Source organism: Solea solea, chromosome 18 (assembly GCF_958295425.1).
Source record: "Solea solea chromosome 18, fSolSol10.1, whole genome shotgun sequence".
In the NCBI taxonomy this organism is placed as follows: Eukaryota; Metazoa; Chordata; class Actinopteri; order Pleuronectiformes; family Soleidae; genus Solea; species Solea solea.
This window is the reverse complement of record NC_081151.1, coordinates 7,582,299-7,606,259: the sequence shown is the minus strand read 5'-3', so window position 1 is coordinate 7,606,259 and position 23,961 is coordinate 7,582,299. Positions and strand designations below refer to the sequence as shown.

The window sequence follows — 23,961 nt, the reverse complement described above, 5'->3', positions numbered from 1 at the left end:
GATGATGATGATTGTGGGGAGATTTTGTGTTACTGTGAGTGTTCAGATTTGCGTGAGCTACACAGTCACAGTCAAGCATTAATATAAATTTACTGTATGAATGTGCCTATCAGAATACAATAAGGCATCACCTGACCAGAGGATCCTTGGCACCCATGGTAAATTGCTGTGGGAATAATACCCAATTCCTTATATGGGCAAGCCTATATTTTTTTTAAATATTTAGGCTTTAAAAAAAGTTGTTGAGTCAAAGTTAGGATTCATTTTATACCACATTTTTAGTCGGGATATAAAGGAGCAATAATTGTGCAGAAGTCACAAAATTAGACCGTTTTTCTTCTCTTTTTGTTCATAAAAACATTTTGAGTACTTTTTGCTCAGGTGTGTTCATATAGTTGGTGAAAATTATGTTTTTCTTTTCATCAGATTGCCTAGGTTGTGCTGAAGAAAAGGATATAAGACACTATATAGCACGTTCAAAAAAGGGTGAGTGTGTCTTCTACCATAGAGGAATACTGCCCCCTTGTGTTCAAGTTTGGAGAGTGACTATTCATTTGAAATCCTGTGCCTCATGAACTGTCAGTTCTGTCCATATATTCATCGCTACAGTTGCTTCATCAACGATTTTGACGTCATATCAATTGCTCAGGCTCCCTACGTCCACCAGGCCCATTCAGTAATCCAGAAACAAGCCACCTTTATTAATAATTTACATGTATGGATTTTATTCAATACCAGAAGTGTGTGGTTTCATGATGAACAACAATGCATTCCTTTTAAAAACTCTTCATCGTTCATAATACAAAAACTGCATTACTGGAATGTGTTCTAGTCAAAAACTATAAAAAAATAAAATAAAGCCACATGATAGTGTTTGCCAGCCTGGTCACAGGAGCAAACACTGTGTATTTGTGTCAACCTGCCGAGTACCATGAGTGGGTTTTTGTGTCTGTTAAAGGACCAGCGTCGGTTCTGGTGACGTCTACAAATTGAATATCCCTCCTTTTCTACATCGGAGTAACCTGAAGAAGCATTCACATGTAGAAACACTGACAGACTCCATGGAAAAGGACCATTTTCCTATGCTGACATAAAGTCAGGAGCTTGTTGTGGACGACTAATAATCCTCAGCTTCAGGTCGTTAACTTGAATACTGGGGTACAATTTCTGCCAAGACATCCGACTATCACACCCACACCAGTCCTTTAGCTGAATATTTAATGAAAAAAATATTCTGTGATTGTCAAAACGAGCTGTAAAATGAGGTATACACCAAACTCACATGGTACTCCGAGCAAGGTAAAACAAACGTAAAGAATTCAGACCTGACCTGAATACAGATTCAGGTCTGGCTCGATTGCTCTCAGGCTTATTGATGCATTTTATGATTCCAAGTCCATAATTGCACAGTTCTGAGGGAACTGAGGATGAAATGGTGCAAAAAAAAAAAAAAACAACAACCCACAAACAAACATGCCGAAATACAAAGAACAGCAAATATCTTCTCCTGTGTTAGTTACAAATATGAAACAACGATTTACATACGTTTTAAAAAGCCGCATAAAAAACATTACCAAATGTATAATGTACAAAAATGGGCAAAGTCTTCCTCCAGTTCAACTGATAATTTCATACAGTATTTGTGTTGTACTCACACCAATAGAGACAAAGAGGCAACGACTGCAAAAAGGCAGCGATACGGACAAACGGAACAACGAGAAGAAACAACACAGAGAGAGAGAAATGTGTGGCCAGTACAGTGGACCCAAATATTCAAGGCATCGATTTCATGCAGTAAAAACATCGGATGGGTTTGCATAGTTTCTAGAAGAGACCACAGACAGTTCAGAAATCAGAGACGCATAAACGGCCACCAGGAAGTTGAAACACTAAACACACGGAATTTGGAGATTTTTCTTCTTCTTCTATTATAAAATAATACAAGGTTTCATGTTCAAAACCACACAAAAAAAATGCCCACCCCCTTACAGGAATGGTTTCATTTTCAGTGAGTGAGATACCAGGTCACACAAGGACACTTTATGGCTTTTCCACTGCACAAAGGCCGCACTGTTCAATGCTGGGAGCGCAGTACAGTGCAGTCATAGTACAGTGTGCTTTTCCAGGCAGGCTGCTTTCAAGACTAATGGACCCTGTCAGAACGCATACATGTAACTATAGCAACAGCAGCCATAGAAACCGGTTGAGAAGGTTCCCGTCTCTTCACACACCAAACTCTAGAATCCTAAAAATGACCAAGGTTACTTTTGTCATACAGTATACAGAGTATTTGAAGATTTGCTCAAGCAGCGTTGATCAAAAGGCATTCCAAGGCTTTTCTGAGATTGTTTCACTAAAAATCATTATGAGTTAATAAATCTGTTGTTTACTTTTGTGTTTCTTCAATTTGAACACCCTATACTGAAAAAAAAACACCCCTGCTTATAATTAGTGTGTACTATGGAATTTAGACACAGCTTTGATCGCATCCATATTAACACCCCCCTCTCTTCCTTCCTCAGTAAAGGCAGCTGTCGAGTGTTTTATGAAAAAGGTTAAAGAGGAACATTTACAGGCTTTATGAACGACATAAGATGCTTTGTGAGTGTGGACTTTGGTGTGTTAGTCGTCTTGAACCTTTGCAACGATGATTCGTAAAATGCACACTCTAACTTTGGAACAAAAGGACAAAAGGTCAAATAAATATGGCTTCAGCGCAGAAAAGGAAATAGTTAAGGAGCGGAGATTCATTCTATGACCCTTTGGGAAAAATGAAATAGGTCACTCATGATCATCATATGTAGACGAGAAAAAGAAGATGCTTGCTGGTCCGGTCCTGGTTCTCTCGGCTCTTTTATAGTCTTTTGAGACTGGGATTTAGCGGTTGCTCCTCATGGCCTCCTTGGCTGCCAGGATGAGCGGGGTGAGGCTGGACAGAGGCTTGGCCAGCTTCAGGAATGGATGCTGCAGACATAAGTACAGATATTAAAATCCATGTTTAGGATCAACCTCACATTAGACTGCATCAGTACATAAAAGTTAATTAGACAAACACTCATTGGTCACTCTATTAGGTACATCTGTTCAACCGCTTGTTAATGCAGATATGTGCGTTAAGTGACTTTGAACGTAGCATGGTTGTTCAGAAACTGCTGCCACACAACCATCTTGAGGAGGAAATATCCAGTGAGCAGCAGTTCTGACACACTATTCCTTTTAATTCTAATGCTGTAATAACCACAGCATATTAACTGATGATGAAAATAAACATTAGTCGCATCCCTAATGTGCAGGATGATGTACTGAGGCTGTGTGAGTGAGTAGGTCTGTTCTACCTGCAGCAGTTCCCTGCCTGATCCTCGCTTCTCCACGTCCATCTCTAGACAGCGGGACAGGAAGGAATTGAAGACGGGAGACAGCTTCTCTGGACTCTGCAGCTCAGGAGTCCCGTTGGTGGCAATTAAATACAAAGCCTACAAACGACACATTTGCTGTATTAGACCAAAAAGCATCACTTAATCTTATAGTATCCAAACATCAATTCACATTATTTATCTGTTATATCCAAGATGAACAGGTTCACACTTATATAATGGTGTAATAGTTATGACCAATGATCGCAATTGGGAAATGTACAGAAACAAGACTATGAGCTGATGGTGTGCAGCCATTTGTTATAAACCAAATCATTTAAGTGTTTGGCCTCATGGTGGCGCAAGAGGAGAAGTCATGAGAGCCCCAAAGTCAGAGTGATTCATCCTTTGCAATAAATTAAATGTTTACATTTTACTTGAATGGGTTGAGTTTAGGATTCTTTAGGATTATGGATTTTTCACAAGAGTACAGCACTCACTCTCAGAGGGTTCTCATTGAGATACGGAGGCTCTCCCTCCACCATCTCTATGGCCATGATCCCCAAAGACCAAATGTCCACTTTGGGTCCATAGGCTTTCCTGGTCACCACCTCTGGAGCCATCCAGTATGGAGTCCCCACCATGGTGCTGCGCTTGCTCTGCTCTGGAGTGATCTGGGCACAGAAGCCGAAGTCAGCTGCAAAGAGAGAAAACATAACATGGGGTTACGGTATAGCACAGACAAACAAAAAAAAATTATTCATTATGAGTCTGTGGATCTGTCTGTGTTTGCTCTCTCTCTCACTGAGTTTGACTGATCCATCCATCCCCAGCAGCACGTTGTCACTCTTGATGTCTCTGTGGATGACCTGGTTGGCATGAAGAAACTCTAGAGCCTGAAGGACCTAAACGCACAGAGAAAGAAAGGTTAGCCATCTTTTAGTGCTTTAGCATCACAGACATTTTTAAAAAAAATTTTAATGAGACAGATTTGCAAGGTAATGCCAATGAATATTTTAACATAGGAGTAAATTAAGGCTAGTAGTATTATTTATTTCTGATATCTGGCTACCAAACACAGACAGTGGCCATGTTTTTCAAGGATTGTAATGTTTTTCCCACCTCTCTGCAGACGGCGGCAATCTGAGCCTCGTCCATGCACGTCTCCGTCACAACATCAGTGAGGGAGCCACCAGCCAGGTACTCCATCACCACGTACAGCTCATCTCCTACAAGGAAACTGCAGAGCCACACATACACAATCAGACTCATACATACAGTATATACTTATGGAAAAGCACAATATAGCAGGTGTCAAGTCAATGTTACCTGTCTAAGAAATTGACAATATTTGGGTTCTTCAGCTCCTTCATGACCAGGATCTCGTTGATAATCAGCTCTTTCTTTGGCTGCTTCTGCAGGTTGATTTGTTTGATAGCCACCTGTGAAAGAAACAAAGAAATAGGTGAATGTGGCGCTACAGATAAATACAAAACAAATGCAATATGTCTATGTCACTGGAGAGAGCCACTCATTAATTTGTCGAAAGAGAATGTATATAAAAATGGACGTAGCCTTCTAGTTTGAGATGTGAAACCTAGGAAGTAGGACGGTAATAGCAGTTAGCCGTCAGTTAGCTGGTCAGTTAGCTGGTCAGTTAGCCTGTCAGTTAGCCTGTCAGTTAGCCTGTCAGTTAGCTGGTCAAATCACAAATCTCAAGGCTTCAAAGTGGAAGATAGTTTTACAAACAGAAAACTACATCCTTTTTTTTTTATATATTCAGTCCATGTTTGCAGGGCTTCACATACTCTTATTAGAGTTGAACGATGACTAGTGAGGTCTTCCATATCTTTGTTAAAAGGTTTCTCACTCCTGGTCCTGGAGAGCCACTGTCCTGCATGTTTTAGGTGTTTCCAAGCTCTAACACACCTGATTCAAATAAATGGGTCGTTATCAGGCTTCAGCTGACGAGCTGACCATTTGAATCAGGTGTGTAACAACCCATTATGTAATAACACCGCATTATGTAATAAACTTCTTGAACGCAATATGTAATAAATGTTGCCGCATTACGTAATAAGTTATTACATATTGCGGTTGTTGCGATTTTTTTTTTTCACATTTCACACACATATAGCCAAACTACCTGTATATTGAGGGGGTTGTCATCTGCCTATCAGAATTCCATTTGACTTATGCTGCTCAGCCACTTAGCCACTCCTTGATATTGCTCCTCCTGCAAGCTTACTGATTGGGACTCATGGTGTCTATCACTGGCTAGACCTACTAGTGGAAAGGCAATGTTCCATGATGTCTGCACCTACAGTGCTTCGTCCCCATTACTCTTAATACAAAGGTTGTGGCAAACAGTCAAGCTGCATGTGGTTAAATATTGCTTGTAAAAAAAAACTGGTAAGCAAGTAGTTTTATGTCTAGAGGAAGAGTATTCTTACTTCTTGTCCTGTGGCAACATCTATGGCTGTGTAAACGGTGCCAGACGCCCTGAAAAGAAAAACATAGTGTGAGGAGAATAAAAAAGTAAAAGGTCTTTTTTTTTCATCAGTCATCCTCCACAATTATGACTCACCCCTGGCCGATCTTCTCAAAGCGAGTGTATTTCTTCTTAGGATCTCCAATACTAACTATAGTTCCTAAGAATAAAAATAAATGTGTTAATTAAATAAACGAACATGGTCGTGCTTGCAATGTCTCGCTTTCACAGCGTATCTGTGTTTGGTTTGCATACTTAGTTTTTCCATGATCTCCTCATCAGTCATTTTGCCTCCTCCCTTCTTCTTCTGTCTGTCAGCTGCCTTTGACGCAGCGTCTCCCTCTGGAGCTGGCAGTGGATCTATCACCGACCTCGTGTACACCTGACACAACACAAGGACATTTGTCTGGAATACTGACGTTTATCTTTTTCATGTTTATCTACTCGTATACCTTAACGTTAGATTAGTTCAAACGTGTTTTTGTTTTCTTTTTTTTGTCTTTCCATCGCGACTCACTGATTTGGTGTGTTCCGGTCGCGGGGCGACAATGGGAGGAGGCGTATCGTCGTCGTCGTCATCGTCGCCACCTTTACCACCTGACGGAGAGGTCACCGTACCCTGTTTACCCAGCTGCAGCAAACAACAAACACGCAAAACACATGAAACGGAATGAAATTCACCACATGAAAAAAAAAAGGTAGCCGACTGTGGAACCACAACTACTCACCGACTGTGAGTCTTTATCTGTAAATAATAAAAGATAAAAAGAGTAAGGACAAAGAAGTGTGAATGCACAAAGTTACAACACTGCACTTTTTTTTGTTGAGTTAAAGAGTTAAAGAGTTAAAGAGTTAAAGAGTTAAAGAGAACTGACCCGAGGCAGAAAAACTGAGGTATTTCTGTTTTCCAGTGGTGGAGTCATAGAACTTGAGAATGTCGAGGACGGCCTGAGGATTCTGTTTCTGCTCTGATTTACTGATGTTAGAGGTTTGAAGGAGACGGGCCCATTGCTCTGGCATACCCTGGACAAATGCACAGACACACACACACACTCTGTGACCCGGTGTTGACTTTAATTATGTATCTTAACAACCAGTCTCTGACAAGATTTGAAAATTAACAGTACTTAAGAAGAGGAGTCAAATGAGAATATGTAAATACAGCTTAATACAAATATTATAAGAGATTATGTAAAATAGAAATTCACAAAAATACTACACCTCAACTTATTGTGCATCATAACATGTTTTTATGCAATGGTTTGTGATGCTATACATTAGTTTTGATTGGACAGAACTCTGTATGTTTCTCAGAAACCCACCTGAACAAGAACTTTGCTGCTGCACAAGCATAGTTTGGTGTTATTTTCATGTCTGTGCATTAAGTGTGTGGCTGGAAATCATGGTCCTGGTTTATGCTGCAGTATATATATAATAAGCATGCAGAGACATGGAGGTATCAGTATCAGTATCAGTTTCCCATTGCAACTCTTGGCAACAAAGCAAATAAATGTACTTTCCCAAAAATGTCAAACTTCTCCTTCAAGAAGACAATAATACAAATGCTTTGTTTGACAATAGCTGCAGCAGCAAACTAGACATGACACACAAACACGGGGATGGATTTATGTAAAGCTGGTGCACAAACAAACATGTTGCTGTGTCCACAGAGTCAGGCGGAGATACTCACAGTGAACTCTCCAGTGACGGCATCGAAACCCACATGGATGGTGTGTTCAAAGTCAGACGGAGACGATATCTCAGGTCTGTCCTTGTCCCGGTCCTTCTTCCTGCCTCCTGCAGGTAGAGAACAAGGGTCAGTGTGTTGTGTTTGGGCATAGAGGAATCACGTGTTCCCTCCAGAACCGCTCACCTTTCTCAGAGGCAAACATGGAGATGATCTTGTTCCTGGACTTCCTCTCCTCTGGTACAGACGGCAGCGGCCGAGAGCTGTGATTGGCCGACTGCGTGTCCTTGGCTCCTCCTCCTTGGCTGCTCATCCTGACAGGGGGGGCGGGGGGCTTGTCCTCACACACTCCGCTGTCACACATTTACACACACGTGCACCTGCCAAGTCGGGATTAGATGCATAAATTCACAGGCATTCAAGACATGAAGAATGTTTGGTGCACACCTCTTCCTGTTTTTTTCTTTTTCTTTAAATTAGCCCAAAATGCTACTAAGGAACAGCTGCACATCAAGTAAAGTTTAGCATCCACTACACAGAGACAAAAAAAAACACCTGAACAACAAATGAAGCTCACGCTAACCTACCTAAGCCATCCAAGGCACAGTCTGCGGATCGGTGCTGGAGTGAAGGGAACAGAGAGTGTGAACAGGAAGCAGCTTTGAATGGGCAAAGTGACGTGTTGAGTCTCGTTCAAGTGAATGAGGAAGGAAAGGAGGCAGAGAGAAACAGAGGAGAGCGTCTCTGAGTGAGTGGGTGACTGAGAACGGTCTGACAACTGGAGTAAAAGAGTTAAGTGCACCTCAGAAACAAGGGAAAGTTCTGAAATACTAGCCGGGAATCAAACCCACAACCTTCGAGTTGAAAGACGACTCGCTCTACCACTGAGCTGCCATTGCCCCAATATGTAAATTCAGCTGTCAATTTAATACACTTGTATTTACATTACATACAAAACACTAGGGTAAATTGTGATAAATTGTCCTCTCTGAAGGTTTTAATGATTTGTCGTTTGAAAACTGTTGCTGAGTCAGCATTTCAAATGGTTGCTCTCCAGTTTTCTTTATTGCTGTGCTGTGATGCCGCACAAAAGAGACCAGAATCTTTTTGAGCCATTTCGATCCTTCAACTTCCATAATCTCGTAACATTTTTGTTACTACTACTGCTTTTCACTTGTAAAAGTAACTTTTATGTTGTGTAGTATTTCAGTATGTACAGGATGTCTCACCCATTTCCCTAATATGGTGAAAACTGAGTTTGTAGACGCGTGGCGCGCACACACACACACAAAACCATAAGCCACTAAAGCACCTCATCCAGTCTTGCAGAGCACGCAGTTCAATCAGCTCCATCGCTGGGGCCTGCATTCTTGGTGACATCACAGACAGGAAGCAGGAAGCAAACAAAGGTTTCCTCATTTCCTGTGTCTGACCGCCAATGACACAGCTTGTAGTGAACTTGTATAAGAAGCGAGGCTCAGGTGGGTAGACATGCCTACACTCCACTTCTGCAACAGCTCTGCTGACATGACTCACTCATTATACTGATCACTACAAAATAAAAGTCCCTTAAACCAAAACATACAACTTTTCTTTCTTTTTTTTTAATCCTCAGGCCACAAGTTAAAGACACACAAGCATAAACATGACTCAAGGCTACATTTGTTCCCATTAGGCATCAAATCCAAGACACTCCCTTCACTGTGCAACTGAGGCTGCCAGTGTGCAATCACTAAAAAAAAAAACAACACACACACACACACACACACACACACACACACACAAAGGCTACCTGTCTTGTAGCACTTGAGTCAATACGAGACACTCCCAGAGCTCTCTCTCCTCACGCCCCCCAAAACATCTAAGTTTTGCCTTTATGCATCAAAGCTGCCAAGTACTCACCTGTTTGTTTTCTCTTCTGCTCCTCACAGAAGACCAGGTAAACAAGAAACACGACCCGATTCTATTCCCAGCGAGTGTGTGTGTGTGTGTGTGTCTCCCCTTCTACTGCTCATTTATCTACTTAGTTCTCACTGTTTCTTCCCCCTCTCTCTCGCTCTCTCTCTCTCTCTCTCTCTTTTAACCATTCTGAGGGCAGGTCACAGCAGGCTGCCTCATTCCTCAGCGATCTTGGATGGGACAAGTGTTTTCTTGCCCGGACAGGATAAAATTAGACTCAGTCCAGCTTTAATATGCATTTTCAAAGTCTCTCTCTCTGTGTGTGTGTGTGTGTGTGTGTTTTGGACTGACTGCTGGGTGCTGGCTGGCTAGGCTGAGACAAGTTGTCTCTCAGTAGGAATTTCATAGCTGCAGGGCTGCAGCAGGCGTGTCCTCCGGTTCATCTCTAACACACACACACACACACACACAGACACACAGACACACAGACACACGCACACACACCCTTGCCAACAGGGGCTTCATTGTGAAGCCTTGAACATCTTCCATAGAGCTGTGTGAGTTTAGCTTACTGACTGCAGCAGCAGGAAAGCTTTGAGGGAAACAGGCAGGTGCACACATCAGCAGCACTGCAGGCGACACGCACGTGTTTGTATTGTACCAATGAAGTGATTAATGGATTTAGTAGCCTGCCACACACACCAACACGAAACAACGTAGCTCCATGTAGTCGTCCCAACAAGAAAAAGTAGGCAAGAAACCGCTTTCAGTTTTACAAACATCACTTATAAAGCAAAGGTCTTTTTTTTACTGAATTTACTGAACGTATATTGTAGATTGTGTCAAGCGCAGATTTGTGCACAATGCAAAGTTCCTTACTACTTTTACAGCAATATCTGTAACAACTACTATTTTGAATGTATAAAGAGACATTTCCAAGAGATATATGTTTGATTACTTATCTTTTATACAGGTTATGCACGCATAATTAAACATGTGAACATAAACCTTGAGGCAAAGGGCTGGACAAAATTCGGCAACCCAAATAAAATCTTCCCTGAAGCATATGTGGGTCTCAATAAAGTGGCCACTGATCCTGATGACACCCAGACAGAATCTGAACTCCAGTTTTCAACACTGGAGTTTTGTCTGTTTTGCAACATCATTTACAAAACTGGCATCATGTCCAACTGAAAAAAAAGGCTTGAAACTAGTGATTGAGACCATTAACGCCTCAGAGAAATGTTTACTGAAATCAAGTGAGAAGTAGAAACTCATTTTACAACCAGAAGAGTCACCCTCAGATATCTATTCAATACATTTTCAGTTCTGCATTGGTGTCCTCAGAAAAAACAGAAGTCTACGTCCACTTAAATTGTGAAAATGCACATATTTCCAGGAAGCTCAAGATCCTAAATGATCACCACATCTAATCATTTCTTCCTTGGGTCATTACTTAAATCCCCAGAATTTTTTACCCAAATCTGTCCTTCACTTTTTGAGGGACACTCCTAAAAGTCAGATGAACCAACGCATCAAATTCCATCGTCACTCTATCTCAAGGCCTGTCAATGTCCCACTGTCTTTTATATTTTCAGTTCCTTATTCTCCACTCTCTCATTGTATCACAGCACTTTCTATTCCCTGTGGTTTGCCAGTGTCAGAGGAGGCTCGCTTCCTCCTCTTGGAACTCCCCGAGATCCAAGAAGGCCAATCAGAGCACTGCTAACGCAGCCGTCGAGCTGTTTACAGGAAGTGGACAGCAAGCCTTTTGTATTTAGCTTCTATAAAAGGAAATTCTGCAGAGGACTTCCTGGAAGGAGTGATGAAGCTTACACACACAGACCACTTCCACCCTATTTCATTCAGAGGCATAAAAACATAAAATACACACAGTGTATCACATACAAACACACATGTGTAGTGTGTGTGTGTCCACACACAGGCACATTGTCTGAACTCAGTGCCTTCAACAGTCACGTCACTGATTATGGGTCTGGTGGTGAATGAAGCGTAAACACGCTGCCCAGCTGCACACCCACACTGAACACCTTATCCTGTTATTCAAACAGCTGCCTCACCCCTGTGTCAACATTATGACGGATCAAAATCTCCAACCTTTCCAACCTGGCAACCTGACGTTCCTGGCAACTGTCAGAACTCGACTGCACAGTTTGAATGAGGAAGAAAAACAGAGTCTGTCTCAGTTTCAGGCTGGTTAAGTCAGTGTACCTGCAGGATTTACAGTCTGGACTGATGAATAACAGTCACAGATTTTGCTGTGTTGCATTCAAAGATAAGTCAGGATTCTTTTTAGTCTGAACTCTCCCAATGAACTGTTTCCATTTTTCAAAACCAAACATCAATTGCAAAAGGGAATGTGTTAGCTCATCCCATAACAAAATAATAATAATAATAATAATAGAAATACTCAGCAGCAGCAGCGGCAAAACACATGTCAAAATGTAAGTGTAAATTATGTGTACAATTAAAATTCCTCCTGTTTTAACTCCGTGTATAATTAATTTCACTGTTACTTTGTTTCACATCTTAAATAAATGATATTGATAATCAAAACCAATTTTTTTTGATAATCTAACTAATTTCTAACTGATTTTGTGCACTTCGCAGCATTACCTAGGTTTCTGAGAGTAATGAGTCATCATTGGATGACTCATTACATAATTATTATTGACAAATACAGTATATTAGTCTGTACATATGTTGTGAAACCAGTAGATAGATGATCTGCAGGTAGAACAGCCTCTGCTCGCTGTTAGCACATAATGTTTTCTCCATCCATCACATGTTATTACAACAGCACAGTAACTTTGAAGACTGTCATTACTTTGGCTCAAATTAAAAAGTAAGCAAACCACAAACCCCAGTAAACCCAAGCATTTTGATCTCCTGCCTGCTGTGCTTTTATTTTTATCTTCTGTAACCGGAAGATTAGTGACAGAATGTTTACACGGTCAGGAAGTTTCCCCCGAACCAAGTGAGAAAAGTTATTTGTGAAGTTAAAAACTTGTGTGAAAGCACAGACTAGCTAGTGTAACTAAACTCACCGGTTGCTGTCAATCGCAAAGTATCAACCACACTCGACACAAACAACATAAACTCCGCCCAGTTTCGTCAGATTTTCAATCCGTTTAAAGTCCAGATTTAACGCTGAGATTTCACAGACTTTCATAAGGGTGTGAAAAACTATACCTTCTCCCAATGCTCAGCGGTTTCAGCCCAAACTAGTCCCTGGAGAGCGCTGAGCTTCGGCCCGGGGAGGAGGAACCAGGCGAAGAGGAAGCGGAACGTCGTAGAAAAGTAACAAACTGTGGAATCAGGAACCTCGCGGCTTCCGTAGATCGCTCGCTGGGCCAAATGAAAAGGCGCGTAAACGCCTGCTCAGTTTGATTTTAAAGTTAACGGACAATATACCAGATATAGGTTGTTCTGTATTTTCAAAATAAACTTAATCTACTTTTTACATAGAAGAAAAGGGGAAAACACACGGAGCTAAATAAAATAATAGATTAGTAAAGGAAATAGTTTTATATAATTGTTTTGTACCATAGAGAGAGGCGTTAACAACCTGAAGCTTACGTCATTACCATTTATTTTGAAGTATACTACCGGATGTTGTGCATTTGCTGGTTCACTGCACCTAGCTTGACTTTTTAGTCCACGGCAACCGGGAGAAGTCAGCGACTCAAACGTCAGAAACTCTAAAACAACGGTTTTATCCTGTGAAGCGACATATGCGGAGAAGATAAACAGTATGGACGAGTTGTTTAATACCGAAAAATAAGTAATTGAATGTGTCAGTAATCGTATCTATCCGTATAAGACGTTTTGCGAGACAAATTGGTAATTTTCAGTACCAATTTAGCTAACAACGTTGTGCTGTTAACTGAAACAAGCTATACTAAGCTAACGTTTAGGTTTACGACAATAATTATGCATGTGGGTTGTTGTTTATTTATTACAGCTTAGCTGACATAGTGATTCAGTTGCATTCTGGATTATGAGGGATAAACATTTGTATATACTTCAGGGCTGAATTAAATACTTTTCTACAATACCATGTCAACAATAATAGGAATTATACGCATAAAGTATTTTCTACAATACCATGTCAACAATAACAGGAATTATAAGTCTTTCTGCATTGTGCAAACACATTTTTGATGCGTGGCTGCACCTCAGTTGTGTGAAACTTTCACTTTCATTTCATCAGCAAAAGAAAATTCAGTCTTTAAAGGTCTGGTGTGTAAGATGTCAGAGGGTTTAATCAGCAGAAATTATAATTCTTGTGCCTCCATGTTTCTGCAGGAGCCAGGTCAGCCAGAGTGCGCGTTTGTATTTGAAACAAACATCCTGTCATGCAAAGGCCACCTTGTTCCCTTGTTTACTATCTGCAGTCTCACCATTAGATGTCACTAATTCTTACACACCTCACCTTTATTGATCAATATGACTGTAGTTAAAACTTGCAGCTCCGAATCTGTTTGCTCCATTAACAGGTGTTTGTCAAGACAAACCTCATTTAACATTCTTCTTGTGTGTGTGTGTTTGTGCTTCAGGGTGTCATCATGTCCCAGGCCTGGCAGAGGTTTGGTTGGGGCAGGTTTACTGAAGTGGACCTCTTCACTGACCGCTATGGGACCAATATCGAGTCCCTGTCCCAGGCCATCAGAGCTGCAGCGTCCGAGGAGCCGGACGCAGATGGCAGTGTGCTGTTTGGCCACATAAAGGGCAATGTGGTCGGCCTCAGATATTACAAAGGAGTGGTGAGGATCAGAGTCACTTCCTCCTTTGCACTGAATCAACTGAGAAGACAGAACAGCCACACAGACTGATGCATGCCTCCTAATGGTGTCCTTTATAGTGCATACTTATTTGGTTGATTTGAGTTAAGTGGTAGGACGCTTGGTGCACTATCAATCCATATCTGTCATAATACATGTTGGATCACAAACAGTGTTGCTGTGGGTGGCTGATTCATAGAGGCTCTGAAGATGTTTGTTGAGATATTGTGTGTTTTACTCTCTGGACAGGTCAATCCGGGGGAAATGGTTGGTTTAGTGCGAGAGCCCCAGAACCAATATGACCGCAATGCAGTGATGGTTACCAACATTAATGGTAATCGGGTTGGACACATAAAGCGGGAGCTGGCAGCACCTATGGCCCACATCATGGACAACAACTTGGCTAAAGTGGAGGGGTGAGTAAATTCTAAATGGCCTGTCATTATTCTTTTGTGAAGGGAACCACATGTTTACACATGATTACAAGCATCTGTATGTATGCAAGAGTCATTATTTGTATCTCCACTGTGACAGTGTGGTGTACTTAGGAACTACCAACCAGTTTAATATGCCTGTGACGCTGTCGTTCTGGGGGAGAGAAGAGAACAAAGATGCCGTGACTAAATCCTTGGCACGCCATGGTTTTAAACTGAACATGGGTCTAGTCCTGGCAAAAGGTATCAAAACCACTTGCTTGGTTCCATGTAGCTCATGCTGTTGCATTGCACAGCCTTTTTTCATTGTCAAAAAATTGCTTATTTTGTGTTTGTGTGTATAATCTGCTTGTGTTTGATTTCTGGTGCAGGAACAGGAAAATATAATCAACCAGGTGCTTTTGCAACGGCGTCTAAAAAAGGTGTGACCATCCCACTAACTGCAGAGGAGGTGATCATCTTCTTCTTCTATGTGTTTACTTAATATATAAGCATATAAGCATAGGCAGTAGTTGTAATAACATGGCACTCTTTTTTTTTGTTTCAGCTGAAGAATGCATTTGATAATCTGTTCGAGGGCCTGATGGAGAGTAAAGATGGGGAAAGAGAAGCAGCTGAGGTTTGTACTTTTTTCTTTATGTGGCAATCTGTTTTACTTTGCATTCTTTTCTATTCTCCATACAAAAACAAATTATTTCACCTGGTTTCTTATCAAATAAATAATATTATTAACCACCTATATTTATTTTTTCCTGTAAATGATGTAGTGCCCAAAAGTCTTAATTCAGAAGTCCTGCTTTTCCCTTCTTGCTGTCTTGCACCTTTTAAGTTCAACGTACCACCTTAAATGCATCTCTCTTTCTCTGTAGTCTGTGGGCACTCCTCTCTTGCTTCACCAGAAGCAGGCACTGTCCTGGATGTGTGCTCGAGAAAACAAATCTGCACTGCCACCGTTCTGGGAGAAGAGAGGAGACCTGTACTACAACACCGTCACATGTTTCTCTGCCAAAGAAGTACCAGAGAGGGTTCGTGGGGGAATATTGGCAGATGACATGGGACTGGTGAGTAACGAGCAAACAAACACTGTACCTGACTTGTAGATTGTTATGTTCTTATTACAGTTAAATTATTATTATTTTTGTCAGAGCTGCTTTTGACAGGCATGTTTGTGTTTTTTAGGGAAAAACTCTGACGACCATTGCTCTGATCCTCACCAACTTCCACAATGGAAAACCACTGCCTGTGGAGAAATGTGTACGTTTAGCTGCATTTAATATACCATTTTCTGTCCGTGTGTTGTCAGAACAATTATAAGTGATTGTTTATATGTCTGCAGGAAAAGGGGTCCTCACCTATGAAAGCCGCAACCAAACCACTGACGGATTCCAAACTGGAAGGTGCCATACGGCTCAGATATGAGGACCTTTGCACAAGCTTACATGCAATCTGTTTAATAATACTGTCACTTTTTATGTTTACTCTTTATCAGGAAAGTAGCACATTGTATTTACAGTGTGTAAATATTTTAAAATAATTGTTATGTTTTACTATTTTGCCTATTTGTCTTATGTTATTGCTTATTCTATTCTTGTTTTGTCACCTCTACCCTGTTTGCTGCTGTAACAAGTACATTTCTCCGGTTTGGGGTTAATTAATCTAATCTTAGAAAAAGGGAGGATGCGTATCGTTAAAGAGCTGATAAGGGTCTGTGTTTCAGGAAGCAGCAGTGCTGTGGATGAAGGGGCAAGAGTTAGTGATGCAACTGCTGCTTCTCTATGCTCAGACCTGTAAGTGTGCTGCAGTTTTTTTTCAGTTTCTTATTTGCAAATATTTATCATATCATTTGTTTTATTTTATGACATTGTTTTTATTTATTTTCATTCAGTTTAGTTTGGCCATGTCCTATTCGTGCAGTGCTTGTATGGTTTTATCCACTTTTGATTTACACCTTTTTGTTAAGCACTTTGTATTTAATTTACTTAGCGTCTTTTGTACTAGCAGTTTAAACATGATATCTTTTTATTATTTGTCAGTCCTCAGGCAGAGGTCATCTGTGTTGATAAACCAGACATTGTGGACCTAACAGGTGGGTCAGAGAAAAGTACAAACTAACACTTCCTTGTTTTTGTTTGCGTACTTGTGTCTTCTACCATGGATATTGTGGTTAACATGCATCTTTACCTGATGTCTGCACTTACAGATTCGCGCAAAGGAAAGGCTAAAGCCACCAAGCGAAAGGCCACTAAAGGTGAAATAATAGAGGGTCATTGTCACTTTCTTAAGTTAAGAGAGTTGTTTCATAAGGCCTTTTTAGGGTGTCAACTATGCAACGATTTAGATAATGTTGATGGGTTTTCCTGAAACGCAGTGGCCCCAAAGCTGCTGGACGATCTGGACTTTGCTGCAGCACTCAGTGGGTCAGCAGCACCAGACACAGCCTCAAAAAAGAAGAAAACTGCCAAAAAAGCCACTCCAGCATCAAGTGAGTCATTAGTAGTGAGACTTTACATGGCGTTCATTTAGTGAAAGAAGAGTCTGCTGTAAAACTGCAGACATCGTTGTCTTTTGTATGTGCAGCCACTGCCGTTGAGGAACCTGAAAGTGCCGAAGATCTGTCAGCCAGAGCAACCCTAATCATCTGCCCGCTGTCTGTGCTCAGCAACTGGCTGGTAGGGACTTTTGTAACCAACACATAACAAGAACACTCACACAGGGATGACTTTTGTTTCCCTGTATAAAATAAAATGTTTAGATATTAGAGTTTTGTAATAATGACCACATAAAACAAAAAATAATTGTAGTGGCCATTCTCTGACACACACACACGTCATTCCTTTAAATCATTCCTTGCACTTCTAGCTTCAGTTACTGTCCTGTTATTTGACTTCTGGACTAAAGAGGAAAAACTAGCTCATAAGTTATTTTTGGTGAAATTGCATACTGTTACAGCAAAGACCTACATTGTCACTCTAGATTTAATGATCCCTTTCCATTCCTGAGGTGTCATGTATCATGTTTTCATGTATCGTGTGTTTTCCTCCTCTATCTGTTTTGTTGTGCGCGTGCAGGAGCAGTTTGAGCAGCATGTGCGTGCCAATGTGAAGCTGAACGTGTACTTGTATTACGGCGCGGAGCGCAACAGGAGCCAGAAGTTTTTGTCCTCCCAGGATGTGGTGATCACCACCTACAACGTTCTGTCCACTGACTTTGGGGTGAGCGAGTACAGGTCACGTGTGCAGTGCCTGCGAACATTGAAGATAAACTTAAATGGCAGTTCACACTGTTTTGTTGTTACAATGCATTTATGTCTTGTACAGAATAAAAGTCCCCTCCACGGGATCAGGTGGCTGAGGGTCGTTCTGGATGAGGGACACGTCGTAAGAAACCCAAATGCACAGATGAGCAAGGCTGTGCTCGACCTGAAAGCCAGCCGACGCTGGATTCTTTCAGGTATATCTTTCTTAAAACCCACACAAGCATACAGGGTTCCTTGTTTGCCATAAGTGGTGGAAACAGCAGTATTTTGCACAGCAGCCATTTTGATAATTTGAGGTTGCACACTGATTCACTGTCACACTCTCCTAACACGAACTGAACTGAATGCAAAGGGCTGCATGACATAAATTAGTTTATTCCGCATAGACATGCTCTTGTTTTGGTCAAAAGAGACATTGACGAAGACAGTTGCCATGGACAATTGCATGAGGTTAAATGCCAGCTCTTATACCAGTGCTTTTCCTACTGAAACATGTCAAAATGGCTGCTGTACAAAAATACACTGAATACATCTGTCCTATCACCTTTTTTTTATTTTCATGCAGCTCACCAACTAATTAACATATTAATATTTAGTATAAAAAGTAATAGAACTGACGGATATAGTTTTTCCTAGCTTCTGTTAATAAGCCACAGTTGTGAATACGGTTTAACCGCCTCAAAATATGCCAGGTACTCCAATCCAGAACCACGTGAAAGACCTGTGGATGCTGCTGGCTTTCCTGCGCGTGAAGCCGTTTGACGTGAAAGAGTGGTGGAACAGAGTGATCCAGAGGCCCGTCACGCAGGGAGACAAGACCGGCCTGCAGTGAGTGCTCACTGACGCTGTAAATGACATTGCTACAATGAAACTGTAATACTGCAGAGGGAGCCATTTCCTGTTGGTAAGCTGTGGTACCATAAGAGTGAAGTGAATTTGTGATGATTAACCTCAATTTAGTGTAAATTAGATGTAATCAGTAGTGCAGCATTACGGCTGAGACTGCCATAAAACAGCAAAAAAAGAAAACCAAAACCACACTTTACATATCTATATGCATATTTATGTTTTAATTGTTTTTTAAGGTAAGCACTGTTTTTAATCCAGTAAATACTATGTGCAGGAACCTTCAGACTCTGGTGAAGTGCATCACGCTGCGGCGGACCAAGAGCACTGAGGTGAATGGGCGCCTCCTGGTGTCTCTGCCCGAGAAGTCCATATTTGTGGAGCAGGTGGAGCTGAGCCAGCAGGAGAGAGAGGAGTACGAGCTGGCGCGCAATGAAGGGAGAAACACCATCAGCAGGTCTGTGTGTGTGTTTGTACAGTGAGTATGTGTGCATGTTCAAATGAGATGTGAATTATTTATAGCTGATGGAGGCATTTGGAATGTTCTCTATATTTTTGTAGATATGTAGCAGAAGGGACAATGTTGGGGAACTATGCTGATGTGTTGGTCATCCTGATGAGGCTTCGACAGCACTGCTGCCACCCTGGTCTGCTGTCTAAGACGTCCCCGGAATCAGGTAAGTGTGCAAACAGGGTTGCAGCAGATTTGATGTATTTGTTCATTTAAAGTCAATCGTATAGGTCTGCAACGATTCTTTGATAATGAATTGATTTTGATGGTCGGTGAAACAGTTTGAGCGTTTTCAGTTTTCAGCTTCTTAAATGTTGTTTTGGTTTATTTGCTTTATAAATTGTATATACATTATTTCATATGGTAAAGAAGTCATTCAAACTGAATACTTTTGATTTATAGATAAAACATGTAGACAAAAAATTATTTTGAAGTTTGGGAAACACAGATCAACATTTTCAGGTCTTTAATGAACCAAACTATGTTAATTAACTGGTTCAAGGTTTGAGATTATTGTTGATGGACATGATTAATGTCCATGACACCCATAATAGATTATTTTTTAATTAATTAGACCTGTTTTCAGGTATTTTCGGAAACTTTTATTATATATTATATTATATTACACTTAGTTTTGGGTGTGAGGTATGAAACCTTCTGCCATTGGTTCCAACAGTTACTAATTCACTTTACCAGAATACAAACAAACTCACTTTTGCTGCTCATATTGAGTCAAAACACTGGCATAAATACTAAAGTGAGCAGGAGGATTAATTTAGTCACATGTTTGAACAGCACGAATAATTCTAGGCCTTATGCGCAGCTGAGATGGGAAAACCACAGGTGTTTTATGTGCTTGATTGAGTTAAACATTTAAATGGAGCATCGTTAATAACATTAATTACACCTGCCACTTTCATGTTGTTATTCTGTCAACAAGATGTGCTTGGGACCACGTTTTTGTATTTTTTTTATATCCCCCTTCTCTTTTCATCTTCAAAATGTTTTGCAAGAAATTTTCTCTTGTGATTTTCCGATCCTCTGTGATGCCATAAATGATTTGAATCAAATCCCTTCTCCCTTTGTCTGCAGGTGCTGCAGCGACACCCACAGAGCTGAGAGAGCGTCTGATAGAGAAGCTGCGGTTGGTGTTGGCCAGCGGCTCTGATGAGGAATGCGCCGTGTGTCTCGAGTCGGTCCGTCTCCCCGTCATCACACACTGTGCCCATGTTTACTGCCAGCCCTGCATCGCACAGGTCATCTGCGTTGAGAAGGTACACGTGCTCCCCTTGGCAAAGAGTAGAGCAGTTTCCGCTGATTATTCAGTTTTAATTGTTCTGTGCTTGTGCTTGTGTTTGTGCGTGTTTACATAGGAGACGGCGCGCTGTCCTCTCTGTCGAAGTGAAATCAAAACCAGTGAGCTTGTGGAGTTTCCACAGGAGGAAATGGAAGAAGACAATGGGACAAATTCTGAGAGGTGGAGGACAAGCTCAAAGGTACACTGTATACACTGACGGTGCAAAACTACTTTCATTCAAATAAATAGTGTGAAGTAGAAGTAGCCGTACTTTGCTCATGTGTAGAATAAATTAAGTTTCTGGTACGGATTGGGTGACGACAGTGGTGCTCGCCCTTTGACGTTGATTGTCCGTATCTCCTGCAGGTGCAGGCGCTTCTGGGAAACCTGTTGAGGCTGCGATGTGAAGACGGCAGCATCAAGTGTTTGGTCGTCTCTCAGTTTACACGTTTCCTCACCATACTGGAGACTCCACTCAGGTAACACACTCGCTTGGTAGCTAAAGGTTTTTGTTGGGCATCGTTGGTTGTGCAGGTTGAGGTATCATTGCTAGGAATTCACCACGATAATGCTCAATACACATTCCAAGGAAACAACTTTAAACTTTTAAGCCAATGTTTATATTGAGCACCATTTCTTGATCAGTTCTCCCGGCCCTGAGAAGTTAATATCTGTATCTGTCTGTATATTAACATGGATGCATTCTTGATTTGTATCGTCAATAAACATTTTTTTGATGTTTTTTGATGAGGAAAATAGTTGATAAAGCACATATAAGTGGACACCAGATTGACACTTAGTATCGACATTGCGCCAGTCAAATCGCGTCATTTTTGCAACGACAAAACCAGACAAAAACTGAACAATGTTAAGATTTGAAATCCTCTTTGTCGCCTCAAACTGTCTTCTCTGATTTAATTATTGTGGTGGCACAGTTTTGGGTAGTAGTCAGATATCCAGTCCAACTATTAATAAAGTGCTGTACATCATAGATAAATAACATATAGAAACATAATACCTAATGGACCTAAAAACAAACACTAACACATGCAATGAAACAATAAAATACTGTAGAAAGTATAAGACAATAAAAAAGATAAAACAATGTCTCATACTGGGTCAAAAGCCAAAGAGTAAAAATGGTGTTTCAGTGACGTTTTCAAATATAATAAGAAATTTAAGATAGAATTCACTGCATCCCATCAGTTGGATTTGTGTATATTATTCAGTGTACGGGTAAAAGACGCCCTCAGTGTGTTTTATTTTTCATTGTTCATTGTCCCCCTTCTTTGTCACCAGAGAGCATGGTTTCACTTTTGTGCGTCTGGATGGTACCATGAGCCAGAAGAAGAGGACACAGGTGATCCGGGAGTTTCAGAGCTCTGCAGCTGAAAGCCCTACCATCATGCTGCTGTCACTCAAAGCTGGAGGGGTGGGGCTCAACCTGACCGCCGCCTCTCGTGTTTTCCTCATGGACCCTGTAAGTACTGCTCTTGGCCCGCAACTGGACTTGGCTTCACAGAATAATTATTTATTTTTAGGGGAGCTTGTGAGTCATTCATGCAACCTGTCAATTGTGTGATGGCGAATGTGGTTTAGGCATGGAACCCAGCAACTGAGGAGCAGTGTATTGACCGCTGCCACCGTCTGGGTCAGACCAAGAAAGTTGTCGTCACCAAGGTGTGAAAACGTTTTTTATTGTATGTTACAAAAATGGACTGCAATTTCAGTGCCACTCTATAATTTATCATGTGCATATATATTGGTTTCATTGTGACTGTGGAATATTCTGTAGGTATGTTTATGCTCATTTTGTCATTGTGTCGCTTGCTGCAGTTTATTGTCAAAGACTCGGTTGAGGAGAACATGGTGAAGATCCAGAGGCAGAAGCAGGACCTGGTGGAGAAAGCGTTCGGCTCCACAAGCGCCAACAGGAAAACCTCTCGCATTGATGACATCAAAGCTCTAATGGAGCTGTAGATGGACACACGTGAACATGGCCTTTAAGTTCACAGACCGTTCGAGCTGCAGTAGACTGTATTGCTGGTAAATAGTTGATTGAGGGTCATAAAACAGCTCGCTCCAACACACCTGATTCAAATAAGTGGGTCGTTTTCAGGCTTCTGCAGTGCTTGCTGATGAGCTGACTATTTGAATCAGGTGTGTTGGAGCAGTGAAACAACTGAACACCAGAATTGACAAACACTGATATCTGATATAGAAGATGGGTTTAGTGTTGTGAGCACTCCCTGCATTCCAAATAGTTGAGATAAATTCTAATCTCCATATGACGCAGGCGAGTGCAGAAAAATGCACGTTGCTCTTGGCTCTGTGTGAAGGCCACTTAGACCTTCCTTCTTTTTTCTTAGGTTTCTTTGCAGCACAGGAGATAGTTTTCTGTTGCTGCATCACTGGAAAGGATTTGTGTGCACAGTAAGTAAAGTGGAACACTCGTCAAAGTCGACTTTGACGAGTGTGTTCCACTTGGAATTAAACGGTTTTGATGGTTTAGGGCAGTGTTTCCCAACCCTGGTCCTCAGGGAACACTGCCCTGCTTGTTTAACATGTTGCCCTGCTCTAACACACCTGATTCAGATGAACAGCTCGTGATCAGCTGACCATTTGAATCAGGTGTGTTGGAGCAGGGCAACATCTAAAACATGCAGGGCAGTGTTCCCTGAGGACCAGGGTTGGGAAACACTAGTTTAGGGGACAAGCTTTTCCTTCATGTTCAGTTGTATTGCACAGGGCCTGTTTGTCTTGATATATGATTCCTTATAAAAGAGTGTTATGCTAATGCATGGAGGTGGCTGGTAAAGATGTTATTACCTGGTAATAAAGAAATAAGAAGCCACCTCCTGACAAAAGGTCCCAGATTCTGGAACTACTGTGTTTATCTGGGTCGAGCAGATTTTTGATTATGCTCTGCTGCTTGTACACTTTTTTTCTTTTTTCCACAGGATGTCTGAGGGTTTGACTGTTGATTGAACAAGTCATTTAAAGATTACCGTGGGCTCAAATCGTTGTTGTTTTTTTTCCCCAGAATCTTAATTTTATCATACATCAGGACTAAGAAGTACCTGCAAAAAGTTTGTCCTTTTTCATTTCACGTTAAAATGCTCTATAATGTTTAATTAAGCCAACATGTAGTTCTAAAAAGGCCACAAGGTGGAGCCAACTTCATGGATTATAATGATCCTTTTCAAGAGTTGAGTTCAACATGAAACTAAAATGTGAGGTAAGGTGACTTCATGTTTTACAAAGATTTAAATAATATTAAAAACTTTTTGGTCAGGATTTTATTGTGACATGAACTTTTTTCTCATCAGTCCATGCCCACCTGCAGCGGCACACATGGACCCTATGGTATGTAATAAACCCA

The 23,961-nt window shown here is 41.2% G+C and overlaps 2 protein-coding genes across 6 annotated transcripts; one reads left to right on the top strand and one right to left on the bottom strand.

Annotated features, from left to right (window-relative positions):
* Positions 1 to 677: 677 nt before the first annotated feature.
* LOC131445067 (serine/threonine-protein kinase PAK 2-like) lies at positions 678 to 12,769 on the bottom strand. 4 transcript variants are annotated; one of them, XM_058615870.1, is made up of 15 exons: positions 12,644 to 12,769; positions 7,718 to 7,911; positions 7,535 to 7,641; positions 6,720 to 6,867; positions 6,573 to 6,589; positions 6,362 to 6,475; positions 6,100 to 6,226; positions 5,941 to 6,004; positions 5,807 to 5,855; positions 4,683 to 4,795; positions 4,476 to 4,593; positions 4,159 to 4,258; positions 3,854 to 4,050; positions 3,336 to 3,473; positions 678 to 2,964 (listed from the first exon to the last, which is right to left on the bottom strand). In XM_058615870.1, the coding sequence occupies exons 2-15, from the start codon at positions 7,893 to 7,895 to the stop codon at positions 2,878 to 2,880; spliced, it is 1,557 nt and encodes a 518-aa protein (XP_058471853.1). In that variant the 5' UTR covers positions 7,896 to 7,911; positions 12,644 to 12,769; the 3' UTR covers positions 678 to 2,877. The 4 variants fall into 4 exon arrangements, with proteins under 4 accessions (XP_058471853.1, XP_058471855.1, XP_058471854.1 ...); XM_058615872.1 differs by lacking the exon at positions 12,644 to 12,769 and adding an exon at positions 12,499 to 12,633; XM_058615871.1 differs by lacking the exon at positions 12,644 to 12,769 and adding an exon at positions 9,434 to 9,559.
* A 339-nt stretch (positions 12,770 to 13,108) lies between these two features.
* On the top strand, positions 13,109 to 23,876 carry hltf (helicase-like transcription factor). Of its 2 annotated transcripts, none has more exons than XM_058615868.1 (25): positions 13,109 to 13,203; positions 14,011 to 14,217; positions 14,485 to 14,651; positions 14,770 to 14,912; positions 15,041 to 15,120; positions 15,217 to 15,288; positions 15,539 to 15,730; positions 15,849 to 15,923; positions 16,006 to 16,066; positions 16,387 to 16,456; positions 16,703 to 16,755; positions 16,870 to 16,917; positions 17,038 to 17,151; positions 17,247 to 17,338; positions 17,738 to 17,881; positions 17,987 to 18,119; positions 18,618 to 18,753; positions 19,049 to 19,228; positions 19,333 to 19,448; positions 20,375 to 20,556; positions 20,656 to 20,778; positions 20,946 to 21,058; positions 21,879 to 22,059; positions 22,179 to 22,259; positions 22,416 to 23,876. In XM_058615868.1, exons 2-25 carry the CDS (start codon positions 14,020 to 14,022, stop codon positions 22,557 to 22,559), a joined length of 2,898 nt encoding a protein of 965 aa, XP_058471851.1. In that variant the 5' UTR covers positions 13,109 to 13,203; positions 14,011 to 14,019; the 3' UTR covers positions 22,560 to 23,876. The 2 variants fall into 2 exon arrangements, with proteins under 2 accessions (XP_058471851.1, XP_058471850.1); XM_058615867.1 differs by having other exon boundaries at positions 13,184 to 13,294.
* Positions 23,877 to 23,961: the final 85 nt, after the last annotated feature.

Bases quoted from the DNA above. Each gene is read 5' to 3' on its own strand.
- LOC131445067 (XM_058615870.1), bottom strand. From the start codon at position 7,895: ATGTGTGACAGCGGAGTGTGTGAGGACAAGCCCCCCGCCCCCCCTGTC. The intron at 7,642-7,717 runs GTGAGCGGTTCT...CTCTACCTGCAG, and splicing joins CATGTTTGCCTCTGAGAAAG to GAGGCAGGAAGAAGGACCGG. The intron at 4,259-4,475 runs GTGGGAAAAACA...CTGTGCGTTTAG, and splicing joins TTGCCGCCGTCTGCAGAGAG to GTCCTTCAGGCTCTAGAGTT.
- hltf (XM_058615868.1), top strand. From the start codon at position 14,020: ATGTCCCAGGCCTGGCAGAGGTTTGGTTGGGGCAGGTTTACTGAAGTG. The intron at 15,289-15,538 runs GTTTGTACTTTT...CTTTCTCTGTAG, and splicing joins GGGAAAGAGAAGCAGCTGAG to TCTGTGGGCACTCCTCTCTT. The intron at 22,060-22,178 runs GTAAGTACTGCT...AATGTGGTTTAG, and splicing joins GTGTTTTCCTCATGGACCCT to GCATGGAACCCAGCAACTGA.